Genomic DNA, 19,695 nt, shown 5'->3' with positions numbered 1-19,695 from the left:
CCAGTCCCCGTGCCTCAGTGTCCCCATTTTGTAACAGGAAAATGTTCTTGCACTTCCCTGGGTGGTGTTCAGAGGATTGCTCAATTCTCCCCCAAACCTCCACACAAACACACACCTGAAATAACAGACTTTCCACTAACAAAAAAATACTGTATTAGGACAATTGTTGGAAGCGCTCCACCGAAGCAGAGCTCGTCTCACTTTCCCCGCGCGTCCCAAAGCTGGCAGCCACCCCAGCCATCAGGGCATCCTCGCAGGCAGGAACGCTTGTCCTGAGGGTGGGCTGGACAAGAGGACAGCTAGCACCTCTGCTAGCCCGGATCCCGCTCTGAGCGAGCATGGGGACTCAGACGAGCTGGTTTTTCTTCAGGGTGAGCGTCTCCACCTCCTTCATGAAGCGCAGGCACAGCTCCTCCTGCCACGGCAAGGCCACGCACTGCACGGCCACGGGCAGCCCCACGCTGCCATGAAAAGCCTGAGGCACAAACACAGGGGGGAGAGGGCAGGGAGGCATCCTGGGGTGAGGTGGGGATGCTCATGCCCCCAAGGGGACGTGACGTGACTTACCTTTGCCAGGGTCCGGTCCCACCAGTCTCGGAAGTACCCCTGGTAGCCCTTCAGCTCCTTCTCGTCCTCGTCTGTCACCATCGTGACGGGAACGACCCCGGCCGGGAAGTCCAGGGAGTTGTAGAGCATAGTGTAGCTGACTGCCACTGCGGGAGAGAGGGAGCTCAGTGCAGGGCAAACACCCAACGCCACCTCCAGTTAATGGCTGTGTGCACTTGGAAGTCAGTGGCTGCAGGATGGAAACCGGCCCCTTGGCTCCCACAGACACCAGGGTGGTTTTCCTGGGTGCACCCCATGGGCTGGAGCTCTTCCCAGCACTGGCCACTGCCTGAGAGCTTCCTTCTCCTACCTGAGAGCTTCCCAGGGTAGCCGATACCGAGAGCTGGGCCCAGCATGGGACAAAGCATGACATCCAGGTTCAGCTTCTTCCACTGGGCGATGAACTGGTGGCAAGACTCCTGAGGAGCAAATGCACCAGTGGTCAGTGGGGTGGACGTGCTGCCCCAGGGCTGAGGCTCTTCTTGGGCTCTCCGCTGGGCTCCTGGCCTTTCCCCAGGAGTTGTGGGGTGAGCTGCATCAGGCCTGACCCTGCTAAAATCCAGCAACCCTTTGCTGCTCAGCCAGCAGTCCTCCCAGTGGACAAAGCAGCCTGTCCCCTGCTAAAACTGGAGGTGGGGAGTGCAGGGGCAAGCTGGGATAAGGGCTTTTTTTCTGAGAAAACCAGAATAGAAATGGTGCTGCAGCTGATGGCCTACATTTTCAGGTGTACAAGAAGAAAATTCAGGCCTGATTAAGGACCATGAATGCATGAATTGCTCTTCTAATCTTTAAGTGTGCTGAAAACTTGAACATCCAAGAGAGATCTGTTCAGGAGTGACACATGTTCCTACTTCACACCACTGACTTGGTCATCTCCTAATGCTGGCGAGCACTGAAACTTGTTTCCAGAAATAAAACAAAAGAACTATCTAAGCCCAAATTTCAGTACTTTACCTCAATTTCCTGGTGAAGACTCCAGAGTTCATCCACTGTGCTGAAAAAGGAAGCAAAACCAACGAAAGTCATTGAGAGGTACTGCAAAGAGCAGCTTTAGGCGGCAGGGAGAGCATCAAAAAGCAGGTGGGCCAAGGGAAGCAGCCAAGGGAAGGGAGGACTGGCAAAGTGCTGGCTTTCCCCTCAGTGGCTGGAGGTCTCATTTCAGCTTCTGCCCGTGACAGAGGACTGAAGACTAATGGCAGCTAGTTGCAGTGCTGCTTTGGCCTGACAAGTGTCCAGCCCTGTTACTGCCACTGTGCTGAGGAGGTGGAAGCCCAGATGAATCTCTTCGCAAGGGCCAGGCTGGATGAAACAGCCTGATCCTTTACCATGAAGACAGACCTACTGTGTCGTGGAGGCACAGCACAAAACTCACTCTCTCTGCTACAGGATTTGAGTGCTTTCTCACCCCTAAATGCCCAACATCAGCAATGCAGGAAGGAAGAGCAAGCCTTCTTCTCTGCGTGTTTTCCTCTCATCCTATCTTATGGGGCTCCTACGTCATTGCATGGAAGATGTATTAACCAGTACCGAAGCTGCCAGCATGTTTCATTCCCACAAGCTTCATCCAGTTCATAAGCAATAGGCTGTGAGCCCCCACCCTTATTCCCATCCTCAGTACCAGAACAGTTGGCCAAACCCTTCAGGGTTATGAGGCTGACATAAACAGCTCTCAGTTTGCTCCCACCCTTGTATTTTCTGCCTTGTATTTTCACAGATGCATGCAGCTAGGGAAGTATCCCTAATGTAGCACACACTGCCACTCTCCAGAGGAGAAACCTAAATCTTCACATTTGGTTAGACTCAGGTTTACTCACTTTGTTCTCATACTGCTTATGATATTTGACAATCGAGGCACCTGAGGAAGTAATAAAGAAAATACCTTACATTAATCCCAGCTCCGCTCTCTCAGGCAGCTCTATCACAAATGCAAGCTGTTGACTCAGTGCTCAGGCAGGACGTGTGGATTTTCCCCAAAGAGGGAAGAGGGGGAACAGAAACAGCATCACTCCAGTTTGGAGGAGATGTGCCTAAGCACAGCCAGGAAGCCAAGCTTAGAGAATTCCCTCTTGTGAAGTCTTACTGCAACAGGAGACACCTATTGCTTGACTACAATTATGTTAGGAAAAAGTGGACCTTACAAAGGGTTTGGCAATCCAGGACACGAAAGCTTTTAGGCAGTTTGGTAACTTCGCCAACCAGAAGAATGTCCCCATGCTGCCTCTCTCGAGCTCCCCTTCACTGAAAGAGAAGAGGATGTTTAGCTGAGCAGTGTTGGGAAGCAATTACAGTGGATCACTTGTAGAGGACCAACCCCTCTGAACAGCATACCTAAGTGACAAAAAGGTTTTCTCCATTCCTCTGGGCTCCCCAGATTCCCGTGGTATTTATAGGCTATCGGCACCCAGTTTCTTTTGATCTGTCAGGGCTGATAACAGTCCCAAACGACCCCAAGGTTCAATTGAACATCAGCTCCCCAGAAAAACCCTCTGCATATCAGCCACTGTCTATATGCAGTGGATCTGCTACCCGTACCCAGACGCTGGCCAGGCCCCCATAGCGAGGGCTTTCCCAGAGAGGCACCAATCACACAAACCTTCCTGGGTTGCACTTACAAGTTCTTGAGGAAGGAGGTGCACCCGTCTGCAAACATTCCTCTGATGCAGAAGTTGTAAGTCACGTAGTCCACGTTTGTGATTTCAAAGGGAACTAGCTGGAAGGATGACGGAAAAGGTGTCAGGGGTGCAAGCACAGCCAAGCTGTGTGGGAGAAGGCATTATGGGCTTCTGGGCTCCTTCCCGCAAGGGCTGAGGAATCCTGACATGAGCCCTCTCCAGCACGTGGCCACCAGGTTCTCCCACCCAATCCACCCTTCCCTGAAAATGCAGTTTTCCCTCTGAGCAGTAACTGATTTGTCAAAAGATAGAGGATGGGCTCTGCCACCATCATCACCTGAATAGCCCCAGGGGACAAAGGTCCCTCCAAAACTGGCAGGGGAGGACAGAGAGCAGGAGTCTGTGCTCTTCTCTTCCCTCCTGACCCTTGTGCAAGGGGGGGTGGGGGGGGAAGGTGTGCAGCCACCACAGTGCCTCACGCACAGCAGCTCACTTGCTGAAATGGGGGAGAGGAGAAAACTGAGATGCTGTAGAAGACTGCTGGGCTACAGGAGAGTTGTCATCTGCAGCTGCCTTACTGTTTTTTTCCCTAGGCCCCTGTTTCCAGACATACAATCAGTAGGTGGCTTCCTATGCAGTGTGCAGTGCACCTGTGGAACTGCTTGCCAAAGGACATCATACAGAAGAGGTGAAATGGGCTTGAGAAGAAACTACAGAAATACTTGGACACCAGCTGATCACAGCCACTGAACAGAGGTGCTGCCTGAGGCTCAGACCAGCACTGTCAGACCACGACTGAAAGCTCCCTGAGGAGACTGCCTCAGGACCCGGTTTGTACAGCACCCAACACAATGTGCTTCTTGGCCTGGGCATGAGTAAATGCACATGGTGCCAAGGAAGCAGAGATTTGGCATGACAGTCGGATTCATGCAGCATCCTACCATGTGGCCAGCATCCTCCAAAAGCTTCTTCGTCTCCCGAACGGCACGTCTCATGGCAGGGCTGGGCATGGTGAAGAAATCGGTTTCGTAGTAGCCTATGCGGAGGGGCTGTGTGCTGGAATACACCTGCGGAGCAAGGAAGAGCTCCAGCTGGAAGGATGTCAGCTGTGTCAGGAGCCAGCAGTACCCCCGTGCTGCAGGCCTGGAAAGCAGCACTCGCCTCACCAACGTGCCAGCCCGCGGTCCGTGGCAGGCTGGCATGTCCCACAGGGCTACCGGGAGCCACTAGCGTTTTGAGCCAAAGGGATGGCAGCTTTTCTCACAGCCCTTCAGCCCCTCTCAGGTCCTTTACCTCTTCATTGAAGGGAAGGGGGGGCACCGTGCTGTCCAGGCTGAACATGTCCTCACACAGGAGCGCTCGCATGCACAGCGCCAGGCTCTCCACGTCTTTTGCCATCGGCCCCACCGCTGCGACCACTGGAGGAGACCAGGAGAGTGTGATTATGGCTGAGGGTCGATTATGGCTTACATGGAGCATGTCCTGTAAAAGCAGGACCTCCAGGCATCGCTTTGACTTAGCCTAGTGTTATCAACAGCTCCCTTCTGAGAATGGGGCTGGGATGCCTACAGGTCCCTTCCCACCAACAGGCCCATGGTTGTTATCCATCGATATGTGCCCTTGATGCCTCCCTTGCATGCCTTACAAAGTGAGCAAAAAGCTTTATCAATCACGACACAAGAACATCCCCTCTGACCACTAACCCCACCTCCCACCAGGCTGTGGCAGGCAGCACAGCACCCTGAGGGTTACAGGGTGTATCTGCGTTTGTGTTACACAAACCGCTCCTCTCAGCTCTTGCACACACCAGCACATTTCTCAGGAACTGTGCTATTGGCGTAGCTCTCTGAAAGAGTCCCTGAAAAGGAACCTGCTTCCCTCTCTGGATGTACTGGAGAAGGTTCCCCATAGCCAGCTCGAGGTCATTCCCAGCCCTGCCTTCCTCCCCTCCCTGGAAGTCAACCATCGATTCCTACCTGACTTCTGCCCTCGGATACCAGAAATGATTCCTTTCTTGCTGCAAAGAGACAAAAAGACAGCAGCTGAGTTTCCAGAGAAGGACAAGGCTTTAAGCAGCAGGAAGTGCTCATGAAACCACTGCCCTCCCTTTGCAGATGCTGGCAGAAGGAGAGGCCAAGGGGAAGCCCAGGCGAGACCCAGCCTAGGCCAGAATGGTTTATGTCTGGTCAGTCAGGAACAACTGCTCCCTCCTGTCCCCAGCATGCAGGTGGGGCGATTTCCTCTGTTTCTGTTCTGGGGGAACTGGTGCTTCATTCCTCAGAAGATGTCTGGGCAGGAGGGAGAAGTGAGCCCTTCCCGGTACCTCCCAGCTTTCCCCTTGCCCACAGCAGCCCGAGCATCCCAACACAGCAGACCGTAGGGTCTCACCCCAAGAGGTTACAGCAGTACCTGAGTCTGTTCCCAGTGGGTTTGAGCGCACAGATCCCACAGAAGGCAGCGGGGAAACGCAGGCTCCCTCCTACATCCGTCCCAAAGCCCAGGATGGACCCACCTCCCCCTATAAGTGCCCCTTCTCCACCCGAGGAACCTCCGGGAGTCCTGGTGTAGAGCAGGGGGTTGAATGTCTGACCGAAGATTAAGTTCTTGCAGTCAAAGCTGGAGAGACAGAGAGTGTGCAAATGAGGGGAATGCAGACATCTGCTGATGTGGACCCTGTCACTTCAAAAAAAAGTCTTGAGAAGTTTTTTTGACTTGCAAAATCTGAGTGAAAAAAAAAAAGTGTGAAAAAAAAAAGTGACTTGCAAAATCTGATAATCCCCAGGGCAACCCCTCTGTGTGGCTTTTTAAAAACAGGGTCAGTCGTTGCCCTGTTACGGTTAAGAAAGGCAAGGCACTTCGTAGGGCTTGGGCAATAGCTGCCCTTGGAGCAGCTCTACCAAAGGTCAGTTGGCAGGGCAGGGGGACACGAGCGGAGCGGCTGCCCAGGGGAGCACACCTGACCTCACCCCACGCCAGTGATGTCCAGGGTGGTCTTGGCAGATACGGCAGGAAGTTTTGGGTACGTTTATAATGGTACTGTATAGTTGACAGAACTGCCACTAAGGGGTTAACTAGATAAAAAAAAAAAAGTGGCTTAAAAACCAGCCAGCACAAGACAGAAGGGCAGCAATTTTTCTCCTCTTCTCTTTCTTTATTTCAAAGCAGAATGAATGATCATTCCGAGTAGCTTTAAAACTTAAAGACACTAGGGATATGGATTAGGTGTTGTTCTTGAAAAAAGAGGTGGGAAGTGAGAATTAGACTTGATAGAAGCCCTCACTGGAGAGGAGGGAGGGAGAACTGCCATTCCTGATGTGGGAATGGGGAGGGGGCACCTGGGCTGCTCACCTACCTGATGAGGGACTGGGGAACATTGGTTTTCACAAAGGGAATTGCCCCTTGTCTCTTGAGCACCTGCACCAGCACGCTGTCCTCTGCCATGGGCTGATTGATGTTTTTCACGAACCCTAACGTGGAGTCATGGCCCTGGGAGCAGAGTACAACGAGGTTCACAGATCAAGGACTGCAACTTTCCCTGCCCCCAGTATTTTTATCTAAATCTAGAAACACATGCATGCACCTCCAACAACACATCCAGAACATACACATCGCATAGTGTGGTGGTAATAAAATCTAACCAGCCTTCTCTGTTTGCTTGTATGGGAGATGGGCAGCAAATCCTATCACTTGCCATCAGCTATGACAAAGTCCAGCCAGATGGTGAGGTTAAACCTCCCCCCGCCACCAGAATTAAACCCCAGGGGTTTCAGGATATGCGTGGTATTGTGCTCCTGGTACCTGGCAGTTGATGGAGTCCTTGATGCTGACAGGCACCCCATAAAGCAAACCCGGCTTCCCCGGTGGCCTCGCTTGCCGGAGCTGGGTCTCGCTTTCCTGCATGTACTCCGTGATGCAGTTGGTTTCTCTGGTGATCTGGAGGGCCTTGGGGGAAGCAGGCAAAGCCGCGGGTGAGACACAGCCTGCAGCGTTGCACAAGTGCTTTCTGTTCTGCAAAGCACACCTGCCTCTTCCTGCTTCTCCACCTCCCCATGGGCAGCTGGTACCAGGGCAGCCCTTTTTGGTCTTTCCCAAGAGGTTTTTGTGCCAAACTCCAAACTCTTGTCTGGACAGAGGAGGGCCACAGCACCAGCTGGGACATGATGGGCAGAGGCACTCAACACAGCGGATTACAAAAGGCTGTTTTCTGGATCGTGCTTGTAGGGTGGCATAAAATGATAACCCCAAAGTGCGAACCCAGGAGGTGATCAGGGCATTTTGGCTAGAGAATGAAAGCGCACACTGAGTGTTTGAGGTTTGCCAACCCATTTGGAGATGATGAGGAGACAACAGCAGCACTCCACAACCTCCCCAAGCGGTGGCAGCTCAGCAGTGTCTGAACCAGGCTCGAATCAGCATTTGAACCTTGCGCTGGGCTTCTCCCAGGAGAAGCAGCCCCACGTTGGGCAAGACCCTGCCCTGCTGCCCTCGCTCCTCACCTTGCCCAGGTAGGCGTAGAAGACGTGCTCTGGAGGGAGGGAGCCATCCCGGATTTTCCTGGAGAGCTCCGGCAGAGACAGAGAGAGGATGGACACCATGTTCACCGAGGGATGCTAAGGGAAATGATGAACAGGGAATGACACACTGCTGCTGTCTCTTCCTCCCCCCCCCCAGTGCCCACTGTATCCCAGCCTAAAAGCGTCTGCTGTTTAGTGATCAAATGCAATATTTGCCCCAAGACTGCAGTCCTGCTCCTGCCCCAGTGCTGGGGAGCATGGAAGGAAACCTGCGGGGCCAGCAGAAGCCCAAGCATTTTAAAGCCTTGTCTTCCCGGCCGGACCGGTATTACTCAGCCCCTGCAGAAAGCCTTTCTCCAGCCTTGTTCAGACAGGTCTCGGCGGGGCCTGGAGGACCTGCTCAGTGCAGTGCCGAACTCTAGTGGGAATTGCCTATATTATTAGATATTGCTCCAGCAAGGAAGGAAAACAGACAGCTCTTCCCCTGGCACCACCAAATTAGCAAACCAGGAGGCACACACCAGCGAGAGCCTCAGCTGACAGCAGAGGGTTCACTTTGGGCTGGCAGAAATTTCCCTGCCATCTACTAAACCGCACACAAGTGCATCGTACCCATCCCTCAGGGTGGGCTCTGAACCCGAGCTAGCCCTCTCGAACCACAAGCCGGGCAGCTCAGTGGGACCGCAGAGGGAACGGCACGCGCGAGCCGGATTTATGGCAGCCTGCCTCGGCATGAGTGGCTCCCCGTCCCTCGCGTCTGTGCCGCTGGACTTTGGCCTCTGCTATAAAACACCACCTCTGCCACTTCCTACAGCCTCCTTAACAATCGGGCTGACTGTCTTGCCATGGCGGAAGAGGTGGAAGCAGATATAGCACTTTTAGATGAGAGGCTGGAATTTTCCTCCTCTCGCCGCGAGTTTCTTTTTGCTGACGCCTGCACCGCTGCCTGTTAGCCCCCACCGTGCGGACCGCCCCGCGCGACCCCATAAAGCCTTGCCTCCTCCTGTCCTGGCTATGCTCCTGCTGCAGGGGGTCGCTGCCTTTCCGGGGGGTGCGGGCACGCGTGGTTAAAAAGAAAATGATAACTTCGGATGAGGAGTCGGGATCCCGCCTCGCTCCCAGGCAAAACTCAGCCTCTGCAGCGAGCTGCACACCAGCACCTGCCCATACCCCGCCGAAAAACCACCCATCTGCCCCCCCCTTACACCCTCCAGGATCCATCCCCACCCCATTTAGCTCCGGGGCGCTGGCCCAGCTCCCACCTGCACCCTCCCCCTTGGATCGCCCGGCGCGGCTCTTTCCACCCACCTGCTCCCGAAAGCTTCTCACAGCCTTCTCCATCCTGTCCAAGCCTTCCTCCTGCCTCTGCCGGGCCGCCTCCACCTTCTTCCAGAACCCTTTCCAGCGCCTCCATCGCAGCAGCAGCAGCAGCAGGAGCCCGGCGGAGCAGCAGCAGAGCAGCGCGGGCGGGGAGCGCGGCGCCGGCCGCATGCTGGGCACGGCCCCGGGGGCACCGCGCTCCCTCCCCGCCGGCTCCCGGGGCTGCCTCCGGCCGCCGGGGAGGCGGGGAACGGGGAGGCAGAGCCCCGGGGAGGAGCGGCTGGCAGCCGAGCGTTGGACGAGCTCGGAAGGGAGTTAACCGCTTCGAGGCATCGCCGGCAGCGGCGGGCCGGGAGGAGGAGGTTTGGCAGAGGGGAGGGTTGGTAGGGAAAGAGATAAGAAGCCCAGAAGCCGTCCCTCGCTCTGTGCTGGTGGGTGGGCTCTTTCTGATAAGGCTTGCTGGGGTTTGCCTTTCTCCGAGTGTGGCTTTGAGCTTGGGATTTGCGGCTGTCTAAGCGCCTCGCTGGGATTTCTCGGCTCTCGGGGAATAACCTTGGCTAGGCACATCGAAGGAGCGATGCCTGGCTCCTCCGTGCTTCCCGCAGCCAGGCAGCTGGGCGAGGGGAAAAAAAAAAAAAAAAAAGGAGACGAAACCTCCCGGCCAGCCTGCTTCATCCCGGGCACGGCACGGGTGTGTGGCCGTGCTCTGCTTTGCTGCAGCCTGCGAAGTGGTGAACTCCCGCAGACAAGTATTCGCGGGGGCCCTGCGCTCACTTTTCAGGGAAACTCCCTTAAAATTGCTTTCCCTCCAGCCTTCCGTGGGGTCTGACCTTAAAAATCCTCACCATTTGCAAAAAAAAAAAGTTCACGCCCGAATATTTCATGCTCTCGTGGAAAACCTGCTGGGAAGGGTTTGGGATCTCCCTGCTGCCTCCCAGCAGGCTCCCGCTGTGCCTGAGCCAGATGCAGTGCCGAGCTAGAAGACACCACGGAGGGCTGCGTGCCCCCGGACCTGATTTTTCCTGCTTTTGTTGCTCGGGCCACCTGCTTCACTTCAGCCTTCGGGCTTCTCGCGGCGAGCAATGCCGCCCTGCGTGTACACAGAGTCCTGGCACCGGCTTTGCTGACGGGTGTAGGAGCCTTGGGAATACTCAGCCCTCTTAACTCATCGCTTACAGCCTCTTGCTCTCGTTTTGAGGACAAGCAGCTCTCTGTTTATCTGGGTCAAGCAAATTACATGCAAGAATAACCTTTATTTCCCAGAGCCTGTTTGGGTCTCCCCCCCCTGCTTTCTTTCATTCTTTTCCTTTCATTTTTTCCCCCTCTTTCAGACCGTGGGGCTCGGAGGATCACAGAGCAAAGGGAGCTCCAAGGGCACTGCAATCCCATGCACGCAGACCGCTCGGAGGGAAGCAGGCGTGGTGGGGTTGCCCTTGCAGGGAGGATGAAGGCAAGCACCGTGACAGCTCTCTGCTCCTCCCCGCTGCTCGTGCTGCAGCCGGCACACCCTCCTCAGCAGCACCAGTCTCACCCCTTGGCAGCACCGTGTTGAAATAAGGATGTTTGCAGGCAGTAAAAACAGGTGCACTTGCAATATTTTAATATGGAATTTTAACATGCTCCTGCCCCTGCGTCTCCCCTGCTGCCTGGCAGGGCTGGAGCCTTTGGGCAAGGCGGGTGGAGAGGTGCAGCCTCTGTCCCCATTGCCCCCACCTCCCTGCATGCAGACGGGTGGTGTCACCATGTCCCAGCGATGTTATCGCCCCGTGTTTCCCACAGGAGGGGCAGAAAGGCAATGTTCTCCCAGCCAGCACACATCCCACGAGCTCGGCAGGCCCGGCGCAGGCTGAAGGAGCAGCAAGCCCCGGCCCCTCCAACAGCAGGCACCAGGGGCATGGTAAACACGCAGGAATGTTTTCCCTACGCCATCTCCTGGCGCCTGGAGATCTCTGGCTTCTCAAGGCAGAGGTTGGGCTTCAGCGGCTAATGGCTGTGTGCGTGTGCAGATATTTCTCGGGTGAAGCAATCCCCTTCTGGCACTCAGAGTCCTGCAGCGGGGAGAGCCGCGATTTATCCACGCGCCGCAGGAAGCAACGTCTCCTGTTTGCTGCCCTTGGCTGGCTTTGTTTGCTGCCCTTTGGTGCTAGAATAAGCAACTGTGCTCTCTTCAGCCAGGAATTCACACACTTCCACTCTCCCATTTCACCCCGGTGCTCCTCAGCTGCTTGCCCAGCAGTTAACAACCTGCTCCTGCCACCAGCTGCCAGCCCCCCTCCAGGGCCTGCCCCCGCCCTGGAGGCAGGTCCAGCATTTATATTTACAGCACTTAGCTCACTAACCAGGGAGGAAGAAAGTCCTGCTTTGGGCCTTTGGATGAGGTTCATCCAAAACTGAACGAATATCAGCTGTTGATTACAAGAAGATCATCTGGACTGAGCATGAGGAAGCCTGTTCCTCGCTGAACTGTGCCCAGGTAACCTCAGGCGTGTTTTGCAACAGATTTGCTATGGCCATGCTTGGTTTAATTCAGGCAGTTTTTTTTTTAAATTCAGGCAGTTTTTTTAAAAAACAATAGTGATCATCTTAGGGCTGATGGATCAGCCACAGCCCTCCAGGAGAAGTGTTCAGCTCCTGAAGTTCTTCAGAGGGACCTGCAGAGGGAACGCCTGAGGGGGAGCGCTTTTGGGGTCAAACAGGAAACTGCAGAGAATCTCCCAGAAGATAGTAGCGGGTTTTCTCTTTTTGCTAGCAACATGATCTTAAAGAATAAGCTCAGGATGGCGGCCTGCACGGTCCAGAGAGGTGACTGCCCTTTGTCTTCTGCTCTGTGCTTCCATGCCAACACCTTGGAAGTCAACCAGAAGGTGAATTGTGTGACAGCTACCTGCACCACGTCCAGGAAATCAGAAACCAGAAGGAAGGGTTGCTCTGTGGTGCTGGCCAGTGTCCCAGGGACCTGCAGCAGCTGGGGCTCACGTTGGACCCCTGCCCACTAGAAGTTTTCGCTGATAGCAAATTTTGTTGCTCTGATCAGAAACTTTGCTGCTCTTCTCCCTCTGCAGCCAGCTGGGTTCAGGCCGGCTCTGGGGTTTCTGCCGGGCTGCTGTGAGATTCCTGAAAATGTTTCCTACAGGAAATATTTCCTACAGGAGAGCAGCTGATTCCTGCTGGAAGAAGAAACATCCTTACTGGTAGGCATTCTCTCTGGTCTTGTGGAGTGCTGCTGTCTCAGGGTTGAATCCCAGCCCAAGTGATGTTCAAGCGGGCAAGCACAAGACATGGGCACAGGGGCATCCATCTGATGTGCCAAATTATGGAACCTTCTGGCTAGAACGGGGCACAGGATTTTGGTAATTGGTTCTCAGCTCATCAGCTGTGCTGTATTGAACGTGGAGCAGCTATTGCATGGTTGCTTGATGGGTAGTAAGGAAAAGTAGAACAGGTCCTAGCAGTGGGGTCCCCAGGATGGGGAAGACCTTTTCGGAGACCCCTAGGATTGTTTAAAGCACCCTAAGCAAACAGTGCACCTCGCAAGCACTGGGATCAGGCTCTGAAAAGCTCCTCTTTACACAAATGGGGGAGTGGGGATTCATTTCTTGTAGTGCCTGTGTTACAGCAACCCAAGTCCAAACGGCTTTGCATTTCATGTGAACATTAAAAAATAAGGAAGAAAAAAATTGAGAGAAAATTTTAGTGGCTAAAATTACTCCTGTAGTTGTTTTACACAGCTGAATGAAGATAATTGTATTGGCAATTGTGAGTGATTACAGTATTATCTGCCATCAAAAAAGTTATTTTTTTGAATGCTAAAGGAATTAATGATACATAAAACTGTGCTTAGATTGAGTGCATTCATCAGCAGAAATGCCTCGTGCAGGCACTGCTACACTGTAATTACTCCAGCAGCTCGGAGACAGAAAGAGAGCAGGAGATATGGGGCTGTTGTGGATACTGGCAAAGATTTACAAACATTTTCATGCTGAGCATCTCTCATGCTTCAGGACCAGGAGCAGAAAAGTTGGTGAAGGGCGGTCAAGTTTGGCCCCTTCGTTAGTGTGCGTTATAGAGCAAAGAACAGGGTGTCATCTCTGCCTTGATAACTTTACAGGTTGAAGCCAGCATGGAGAAGATAATCAAATGCTTCTCGGAACAGCTAGGGAGGAGCCCAGGCTGTACAGATGCTGCCTCGTGGTGTGTTGGATTGATAAAACCAGAGCTGGGGTGTCAAGCGGTGGTTGCCCTGCTCTGGGAGATGGTGGCGGTGGGGACAGCAGGGGTGGCACCCCCAAGGGACATCTGCTTCTGCCCTGCTCTCTGAATGAGCACGTTGTGCTGCCACGTCAGTGGGGCTGGCAGAAGATAAACGTCTCGGTGGGGATGGGGTGAGGAACTGTGCAAGAAGTGCTTGCTGCGCACCTTGTGGCCCTTCAGCAAGGAGAGACAATGCTGGGAGGGTGCTCACTGGCAGGCTCAGCCCAGGGAAGGCTGTTGAAGGGGTTGTGAGCAGTCTGTGCAGAGCAGCAGGATGCTTCCCGTGGTGCAAAGAATTTTGGAGGAGGCTTTTAAATGAACTGGGGTAGGTTGCAGCCCCTCTATGGAGCCCATGAGACCCTCCCACTATCATCACCTTTGATGATCCCAATCTTTTTTTGAAAAGCTGCCTTCTGAGCTGTATAATCAGCTAAATTAATTTAAAAAAATAAGAAAAAAAATCGGGGCACAGGCTGGAAGGGGTGCTCGAAAGATACCGCTGCTGGTTGCGTTTGGCCTTTCGGGTGTGAGCCACCAGAGAGCAGGATTGAGCTGCTGTCCTGGTGGAAACCTGCTGCCCGGGGGCTTTTGCGCCCTGAAAACCTGCACTGTGCCCTCGATTTGCAAGGGGCACTGAATGGAGCAGAAGGCTCTTTTCTGGCTCATTTGTTGATGGGACAGCTGAAGCTTTTGTGGGGAGCAACTCTTGATTTCAAGTGATTTTAAGTGCTCCTATAAAGGGAGGAAAGATTTGCCGTTGGTCTGTCTGAACCTGGCTATTTTTGCTAAGCAGGATATCTCAGCAGGGCTTGATCCTGCGGGCTGTCAGTGCTCAGAGACCTGCAGCATTACTGCCACGAGGATTTATTGCAGTGCTCAGGATCGTACCTCAAATCCAGCACATTGCCTGCGCTTTGGGATCAGCAGAGACATCTCTGCCACCCACTCTGACTGAGTATTGCAGACATGGTTAAACTTATTGGTGTGTGAAGCCAGGTTTTGAGTCTAACAGGAGCAGCCCCAAGTTCAGTCCTGACAGCCTTCCTCCAAACAAAAATTATTCCACTGTTTGAGATCAAAATTTAGGTGGGGTCCAAAGTCACGAGTGTGGTCCTGAGACCTGGTGCACCTCTGAGTGTGACTGGGCTGAGCCCAGACCTCCTGGACCGCCAGTACTGTGGCTTCCTTGCCCAGACAAAAGCACACAACCCCCATATTATTATTATTATTATTATTAATTATCATTATCATTATCATTTTATTTTATTTTATTTTATTTTATTTTATTTTAATTTAATTTAATTTATTTTAATTTTTTTTACTGAGCTCTGCTTCTGAAGAAGCCAGGAGAGGGAGCCAGCCAGCCAGTTACCGCACCGCCCGGATTTCCAGCTCTCCCTGTGTGCCATGGGATGAAAGCAAACACACTTAAGTACACACACTGATTTCCTCAGAAGTCCTGGAGGGAAGGTTTGATTTGTGCAGACCTGGGGGCGTTCATTTACACAGACAGGATGGGCATCGGGCAGGAGGGGAAACTGAGGCACGGAGCAGGCACCTTGCTGGAGCTGGTTGGTGGCATCCCCCTCGGGGACCCTCAGAGTCCCACTTTGGGTTGTAATTGCCTTGCATCGGTTGGCACAGACCTCCCTGGGTGCTCTGGGTCTGGGGTGGGTGCGGAGGGCCCGTTTTATCACCACCTCCGATGTCCCACCTGTACAGACACACAGCTCGCACGGCGCCGATGGCGAGTGGGGATGGCCCTCACCCGTCCCCTTCCTGGAGCAGAAAGCCTCAAAGCACCGAGGTCTGTGCTCACAGGGAGCAAGTGGATCGATCGATCAGCCCTTCGGACCCCCCTGCCTTGTCCTTCCCCTCTTCTCTCCCCTGGCCTAGCAAGATCATCCCTGCGATGGGAAGAAATAAATAAATAACCGAATAAAAATGCTGACGTGGAGAAGTCAATCAGCTTTGTGTGGCCTTGTAATATCTCATTTTATCCGCGCCACGCTTTATTAAATTCTCATAAACCTGTCAATGAGGACAGATACCATTTCAGTTTACCCCATTAGTTCTACACAATGACATCGGGGGAGAGGGAGGCGAGGAGGTGGGGGACGCTCTCGGAGCAGAGAAAAGCGGAATGAATTAAAAAAAAAAAACAACAAGAGAGAAACCCGGAGCCGATCTCAGCTTCGTGACAATAATGTAATAACATCGGCGCCCAGGGAAAGTAATTGAATTAAGTGGCTTTTGTTAATGGTTTTAAGATTTAGAAATGTAAATAATAGTTAGGACTCTTTAATGGGACTCTGGTTTTAGGTAACTGCAGCCCTGAGAATAAGAAATGCTTCACTGTTTAATGTGATGTCAGATAGTTTTGTTGCTCCTCCGGTTTCATGCCTGCAAAGCATATTTTGCAGTTTTAAAGCCTGGTGTGTTTATCATCTTCCCTTTCTCACTTCAGACGGAGCTTAATTCGGGAGTATTTGCGTGAACCCTTCTTAGCCAGTCCCTATCAGTTATTTGCACCGCCAGGAATAAAGTATTATTTCTCCGAGCTGCCTTGGAGAACTTCCCGACCGGAGGGTCACTGCTCAGAAGCCTCCCGTCCATTTACATGTTCATTAAAGCAGGAGGAGCGGGTGCTGTCCCGGCGGGCCGGACTCTGCTCCGGGGAGTAACGCCGCCGGGAGCAGTGCCGTTACACCAGGCTTAGCCCAGTGGGGATGGAGGATCCCGCCCACAGGTAGGATGAGCCAGGCGGTTTGGAAATGACTTTCATGGGAACTCGTTCTGCTTAAAATATGATTGGATTTTCATCTGGGGACCTATCAAAGCGCAAGAATAAAGCCTGAGCCACCTAACCCACACAGGCCTAAACAAACAGCCCTCCCTTCTGCTCGGGGATCTGGCGGCTGGCGGATTGGAAAGGGTCCTTTGACAAGGCAGGGGCTGAGTCTCAGGGAAACCCACCGTGCGGGGCAGAATAGGGGGCTTTGCATCTATTCACGCCGAAAATCTCCCCCTTTGCAGGGTGTAGCCCGCATTGGAACTCCCTGGGGATGCTGCGGGGACGCTTGTCCCCTTCACCCTGCCTGCTGCTGCCTGGGCAGGGGACCTGCAGCTCCACACGTGCTGCTCAGCGAGGCAGGATCTGCATCCAGCAGCAACAAATGAGCAGCTCGGCGTACACATGGGCCACCCTTACACCTCCCTTCCCATTTGCTTGGCTGTAACCTGCACCCATCTCTGCTATTGAATGGATTCAGCTCTGCTTCTGCAGCTGGAAGTGCCGCCTCTCGGCTGCAGGTTGTGCTTTCCATCCTGCAGGACCTCAGGACCCTACACAGCTTCAAAGGCCTCCCCGTCACCTTCCAATCCTTGGCTGGAAAGAGCACAAAGGCCCCAAGCCCAAGCCAAACCTGACCCAGCTCATGTGGGCAGAGGACAGAGTTGTCAGATAGAAAATGCAGAAATAAAGGGTTCGAGTTGCACATTTCCCCCAGGGTCCTTCTAAAGCAGGTTGTTTGCAGGAAAAGAGAAGGAAGGAAGGAAGGAAGGAAGGAAGGAAGGAAAAGAAAGAAAGAGAGAGAGAAAGAGAGAGAGAGAGAGAGAGAAAGAAAGAAAGAAAGAAAGAAGGAAAGAAAATTCTCTCCTGAGGATTTGAGAAGAGGTTTCAGCTGCTGTCCTTTTTATGTATTGCTGTACCATAACCAAAGCTGGTGTAGAAAGAAGTGAGTTTTTTTTTTGCTTCCTATGGAAAAATAAAACAAGAATGAGAATGCCATCACAACTAAACCAATAAATCCTTCACCCTGCTCCCTGCATCAGAAAAGAAAACCCAACCACCCCTATTATTGACCAAATTCTTAAAACCAGCCCCTGACTTAGCGGCATCCAAGGATGGATGCAGGATGCCCTCCGGCAAGGCGAGGGGCAGATCTGTCCCTGCTGGAGGGACAGGACAGCTGTGGCTGTAGTTGTCTTATAGACAGGTAAGGACTATTTAATGCTTTGAGAGCCGTTAAAGAATTTGCCATGATAAGACCCAGGCGATGCTATTTTCTGCAGATAAAGAGCAGGTTATTTTTCACGAGCTGCAAAAAGGCCGCTGGTGGTGGTGAAACTTGCCACGGGGTCTGTGGCTTGCCACAACACGGGCAGTTATGAACAATATCCTAAACAAAAATAATTGAAATCCACCGAGGGCAGCTGGAAGGGAGCTCCCATTCTGCTGAAACTGTGTGTAGATGGGAATCCTGCCCCAGCTGCGGTGCTGCATCCACACAAGGCCAGCCCGCAGGTGTGCTGGTGGGACTGTCCTGGGACCAGGACTGGTTTTGCTGACAATTTCCCTGCTCAGCCAGGAGCCTGTTAGAAGCAAACGAGGGAAAACAGCCCTGTGAGCCAAAGAAATCAGACTCCAGATGATTTACATGGAGCATGAGGGGCACCAGAAGGGCAGCCAGCCCAGAAAATGAGATTATAAACTATCATCCCCTATTACAAGCTGGGACGTGGCTACAGGGTGGCCCTCTGGCATCATTTGGGGAGGTGAAAGCAGAAGGCTTTTGTCTCCTCTGAGTGGAAAATCCCCCATCCGATGAGTCCCTGAGAACACGTTGGGGTTTTTGCCTCCTTCCTGCAGCTCTTCCTGACCTTCTCTGGAGGAACAGGGATGTCCTGGCCAGTCCCTGCTGTGTCTTGCTGGCCCACAGCATCCCCTGAGCCAAGCCCTCCACCAGGTTGCCTGATGTTCCTGCAAATTGCCTAAGGGCTGGCTCGGTTTGGCTCTGGCAATGCTTGGTGCAGGTTTTGACAGCCTCACGTGCTCTGGTGGAACAACGTGGAAGGGAAGGAGCCTTTCCTCCAGCTGGGCCAGGTCTGCATGAAGCTCAGTGCCCAAGGCGGACCTGCTCCTGCAGCACAGCTTGCAGCTCTGGGGCTGGTGGTGTCTGCAGGGCACTGCTCTGAAGGAGTTTTAAACATCACCTGTATTGGGGAAGGGAGAGGAGAGAAGAAGAACCTGGAAAGGGGACACAGGAACCCTAATGTGGATGCCCCATGCTGCTTGAACTGATGTAGAGTTCAAGCAAGGTGAGTGTTGCATCTGAGCCAAGAAAATGCAAAATAGCCCATCTGCTCACATTAGAGTGAGACCTGTTGGTAGAAGGTTGACTTTTTAATGTTCTTCACCTCTGCAATGTGAACTGATGGGAGGGGGAAAGACACAGAAATAGGAGTCCTCAGAAGAGACAGAACCTGGTGTTTAATTTGCGCTGGCAGGGAGGAGGTTAATAAGATAATCTCCAGGCCCTCTAACACAAAGGGAAAGTGAGTTTTCTGATCCATAAAGGATCAGTCTGCAGGAAGCCCCATCAGACTCCTCAGCGTGAAATTACACCGCAGCAGGGGGGTACAGTCCTGCTACTGTACAACATTAAAGAGATGAATTAGGACTTGACATTCATGTGCTTAATATGCCTATTCCTGGCATTATCCCACAAGGACCAGCCACCGCCAAGGACTTACGGTCACCGGGTCTAGGAAGGTATTTAGGGTTGCTCATTTGCTTGCTTCCAAACCCAGGCTATCTGGCTTCCCTATCTAATCTCCCAGCATTAGGAGCAGGGAGGCGCGCAGCCCGGCTCATCTATCTTGCATCCATCTGGTCTGGTGAACAAACGCCGGGCACGCCGTCGTAGCTCGAATAAATCACAGCGATCCTCTGGGCCGGTGTGTGGCGAGCAAGGGGAAAACACGAGGAGCATCGAATCAAGACGTGGTCGTCTGGAGGCTGGGAAAGGGGGAAAGAGCCAACCCTGAAAGTATGTCCCTCAGATAGTCGCTGCTAAGAAAAAAGAAAAGAAAAAAAATCATTAGAAAGCAAAGCCTCAGCAGATCTATAATCGAAATTATCAGAATGAGGATAGCTTCCCTGGTGTTAAGCTGGTTGGAGGTGTGCCTTGGACAAACGTGGGCACTCTGAGCTATGTTGCTGAATGGGCTTTGCCAGAAGGCAGAGCGTTTTCAAGCCCCAGGTCTGGGCTGTGTGAAAATCCCCACGCGTTTGAACTCTGAGCCAGGGCAGAGTGCTTTTGGTTTGCTTTTTCTCCATGAAATATTTAGATGAGAATGAAATTTTAGAGGGGGGGGGGGGGCGTCTACTCCAAATTCTGGAAGAAATAAAAAGGAAAATGTTGGCTATGAGGCCACATAGTTCTGTTTTGAGCTGATCATTTTCCAAGAGAAAATCCAAACTTTTTTTTCAGAAAGTAGCTGTCCTGCAGGAAATTCCTGCTTGCACGGGTGTGCCGCACTTCTGGCAGGAGCACTTTTGATCAAACTGATTGAAAAGCCATTTAATTGAAACTGTTTTAAGAACCGAT

General features: G+C 52.8%; 1 protein-coding gene and 1 long non-coding RNA gene across 2 annotated transcripts; one reads left to right on the top strand and one right to left on the bottom strand.

The window, feature by feature from the left end:
• Window positions 1-129: 129 nt before the first annotated feature.
• LOC308198623 (fatty-acid amide hydrolase 1-like) lies at window positions 130-9,390 on the bottom strand. Its single transcript, XM_080601384.1, has 15 exons — window positions 9,041-9,390; window positions 7,715-7,828; window positions 7,017-7,160; window positions 6,571-6,704; window positions 5,628-5,834; window positions 5,195-5,235; window positions 4,512-4,636; window positions 4,160-4,285; window positions 3,219-3,316; window positions 2,745-2,844; window positions 2,421-2,461; window positions 1,561-1,600; window positions 917-1,025; window positions 568-713; window positions 130-475 (listed from the first exon to the last, which is right to left on the bottom strand). The coding sequence occupies exons 1-15, from the start codon at window positions 9,221-9,223 to the stop codon at window positions 347-349; spliced, it is 1,737 nt and encodes a 578-aa protein (XP_080457510.1). The 5' UTR covers window positions 9,224-9,390; the 3' UTR covers window positions 130-346.
• LOC308198627 lies at window positions 9,354-19,414 on the top strand. Its single transcript, XR_013954062.1, has 5 exons — window positions 9,354-9,483; window positions 10,384-11,525; window positions 11,605-13,628; window positions 14,630-16,052; window positions 16,340-19,414. It is a non-coding gene; the product is annotated as an uncharacterized lncRNA (long non-coding RNA).
• The last annotated feature ends 281 nt before the right edge of the window (window positions 19,415-19,695 follow it).

Source organism: Anser brachyrhynchus (genome assembly GCF_964034855.1).
Source record: "Anser brachyrhynchus genome assembly, chromosome: 8".
Lineage (NCBI taxonomy): Eukaryota > Metazoa > Chordata > Aves > Anseriformes > Anatidae > Anser > Anser brachyrhynchus.
Note: the sequence above shows the minus strand (reverse complement) of the source record. Positions and strands in the feature narration are given on the sequence as shown.

What these genes read in the sequence shown, in the direction of transcription:
- LOC308198623 (XM_080601384.1), bottom strand. Translation starts at nt 9,223, where the DNA reads ATGCGGCCGGCGCCGCGCTCCCCGCCCGCGCTGCTCTGCTGCTGCTCC. An exon ending in ACCTCCTTCCTCAAGAACTT is followed by an intron (nt 2,845 to 3,218) that starts GTAAGTGCAACC and finishes CTTCTCTTTCAG; the next exon opens with TGAAGGGGAGCTCGAGAGAG. An exon ending in CCTGGATTGCCAAACCCTTT is followed by an intron (nt 2,462 to 2,744) that starts GTAAGGTCCACT and finishes TTACTTCCTCAG; the next exon opens with GTGCCTCGATTGTCAAATAT.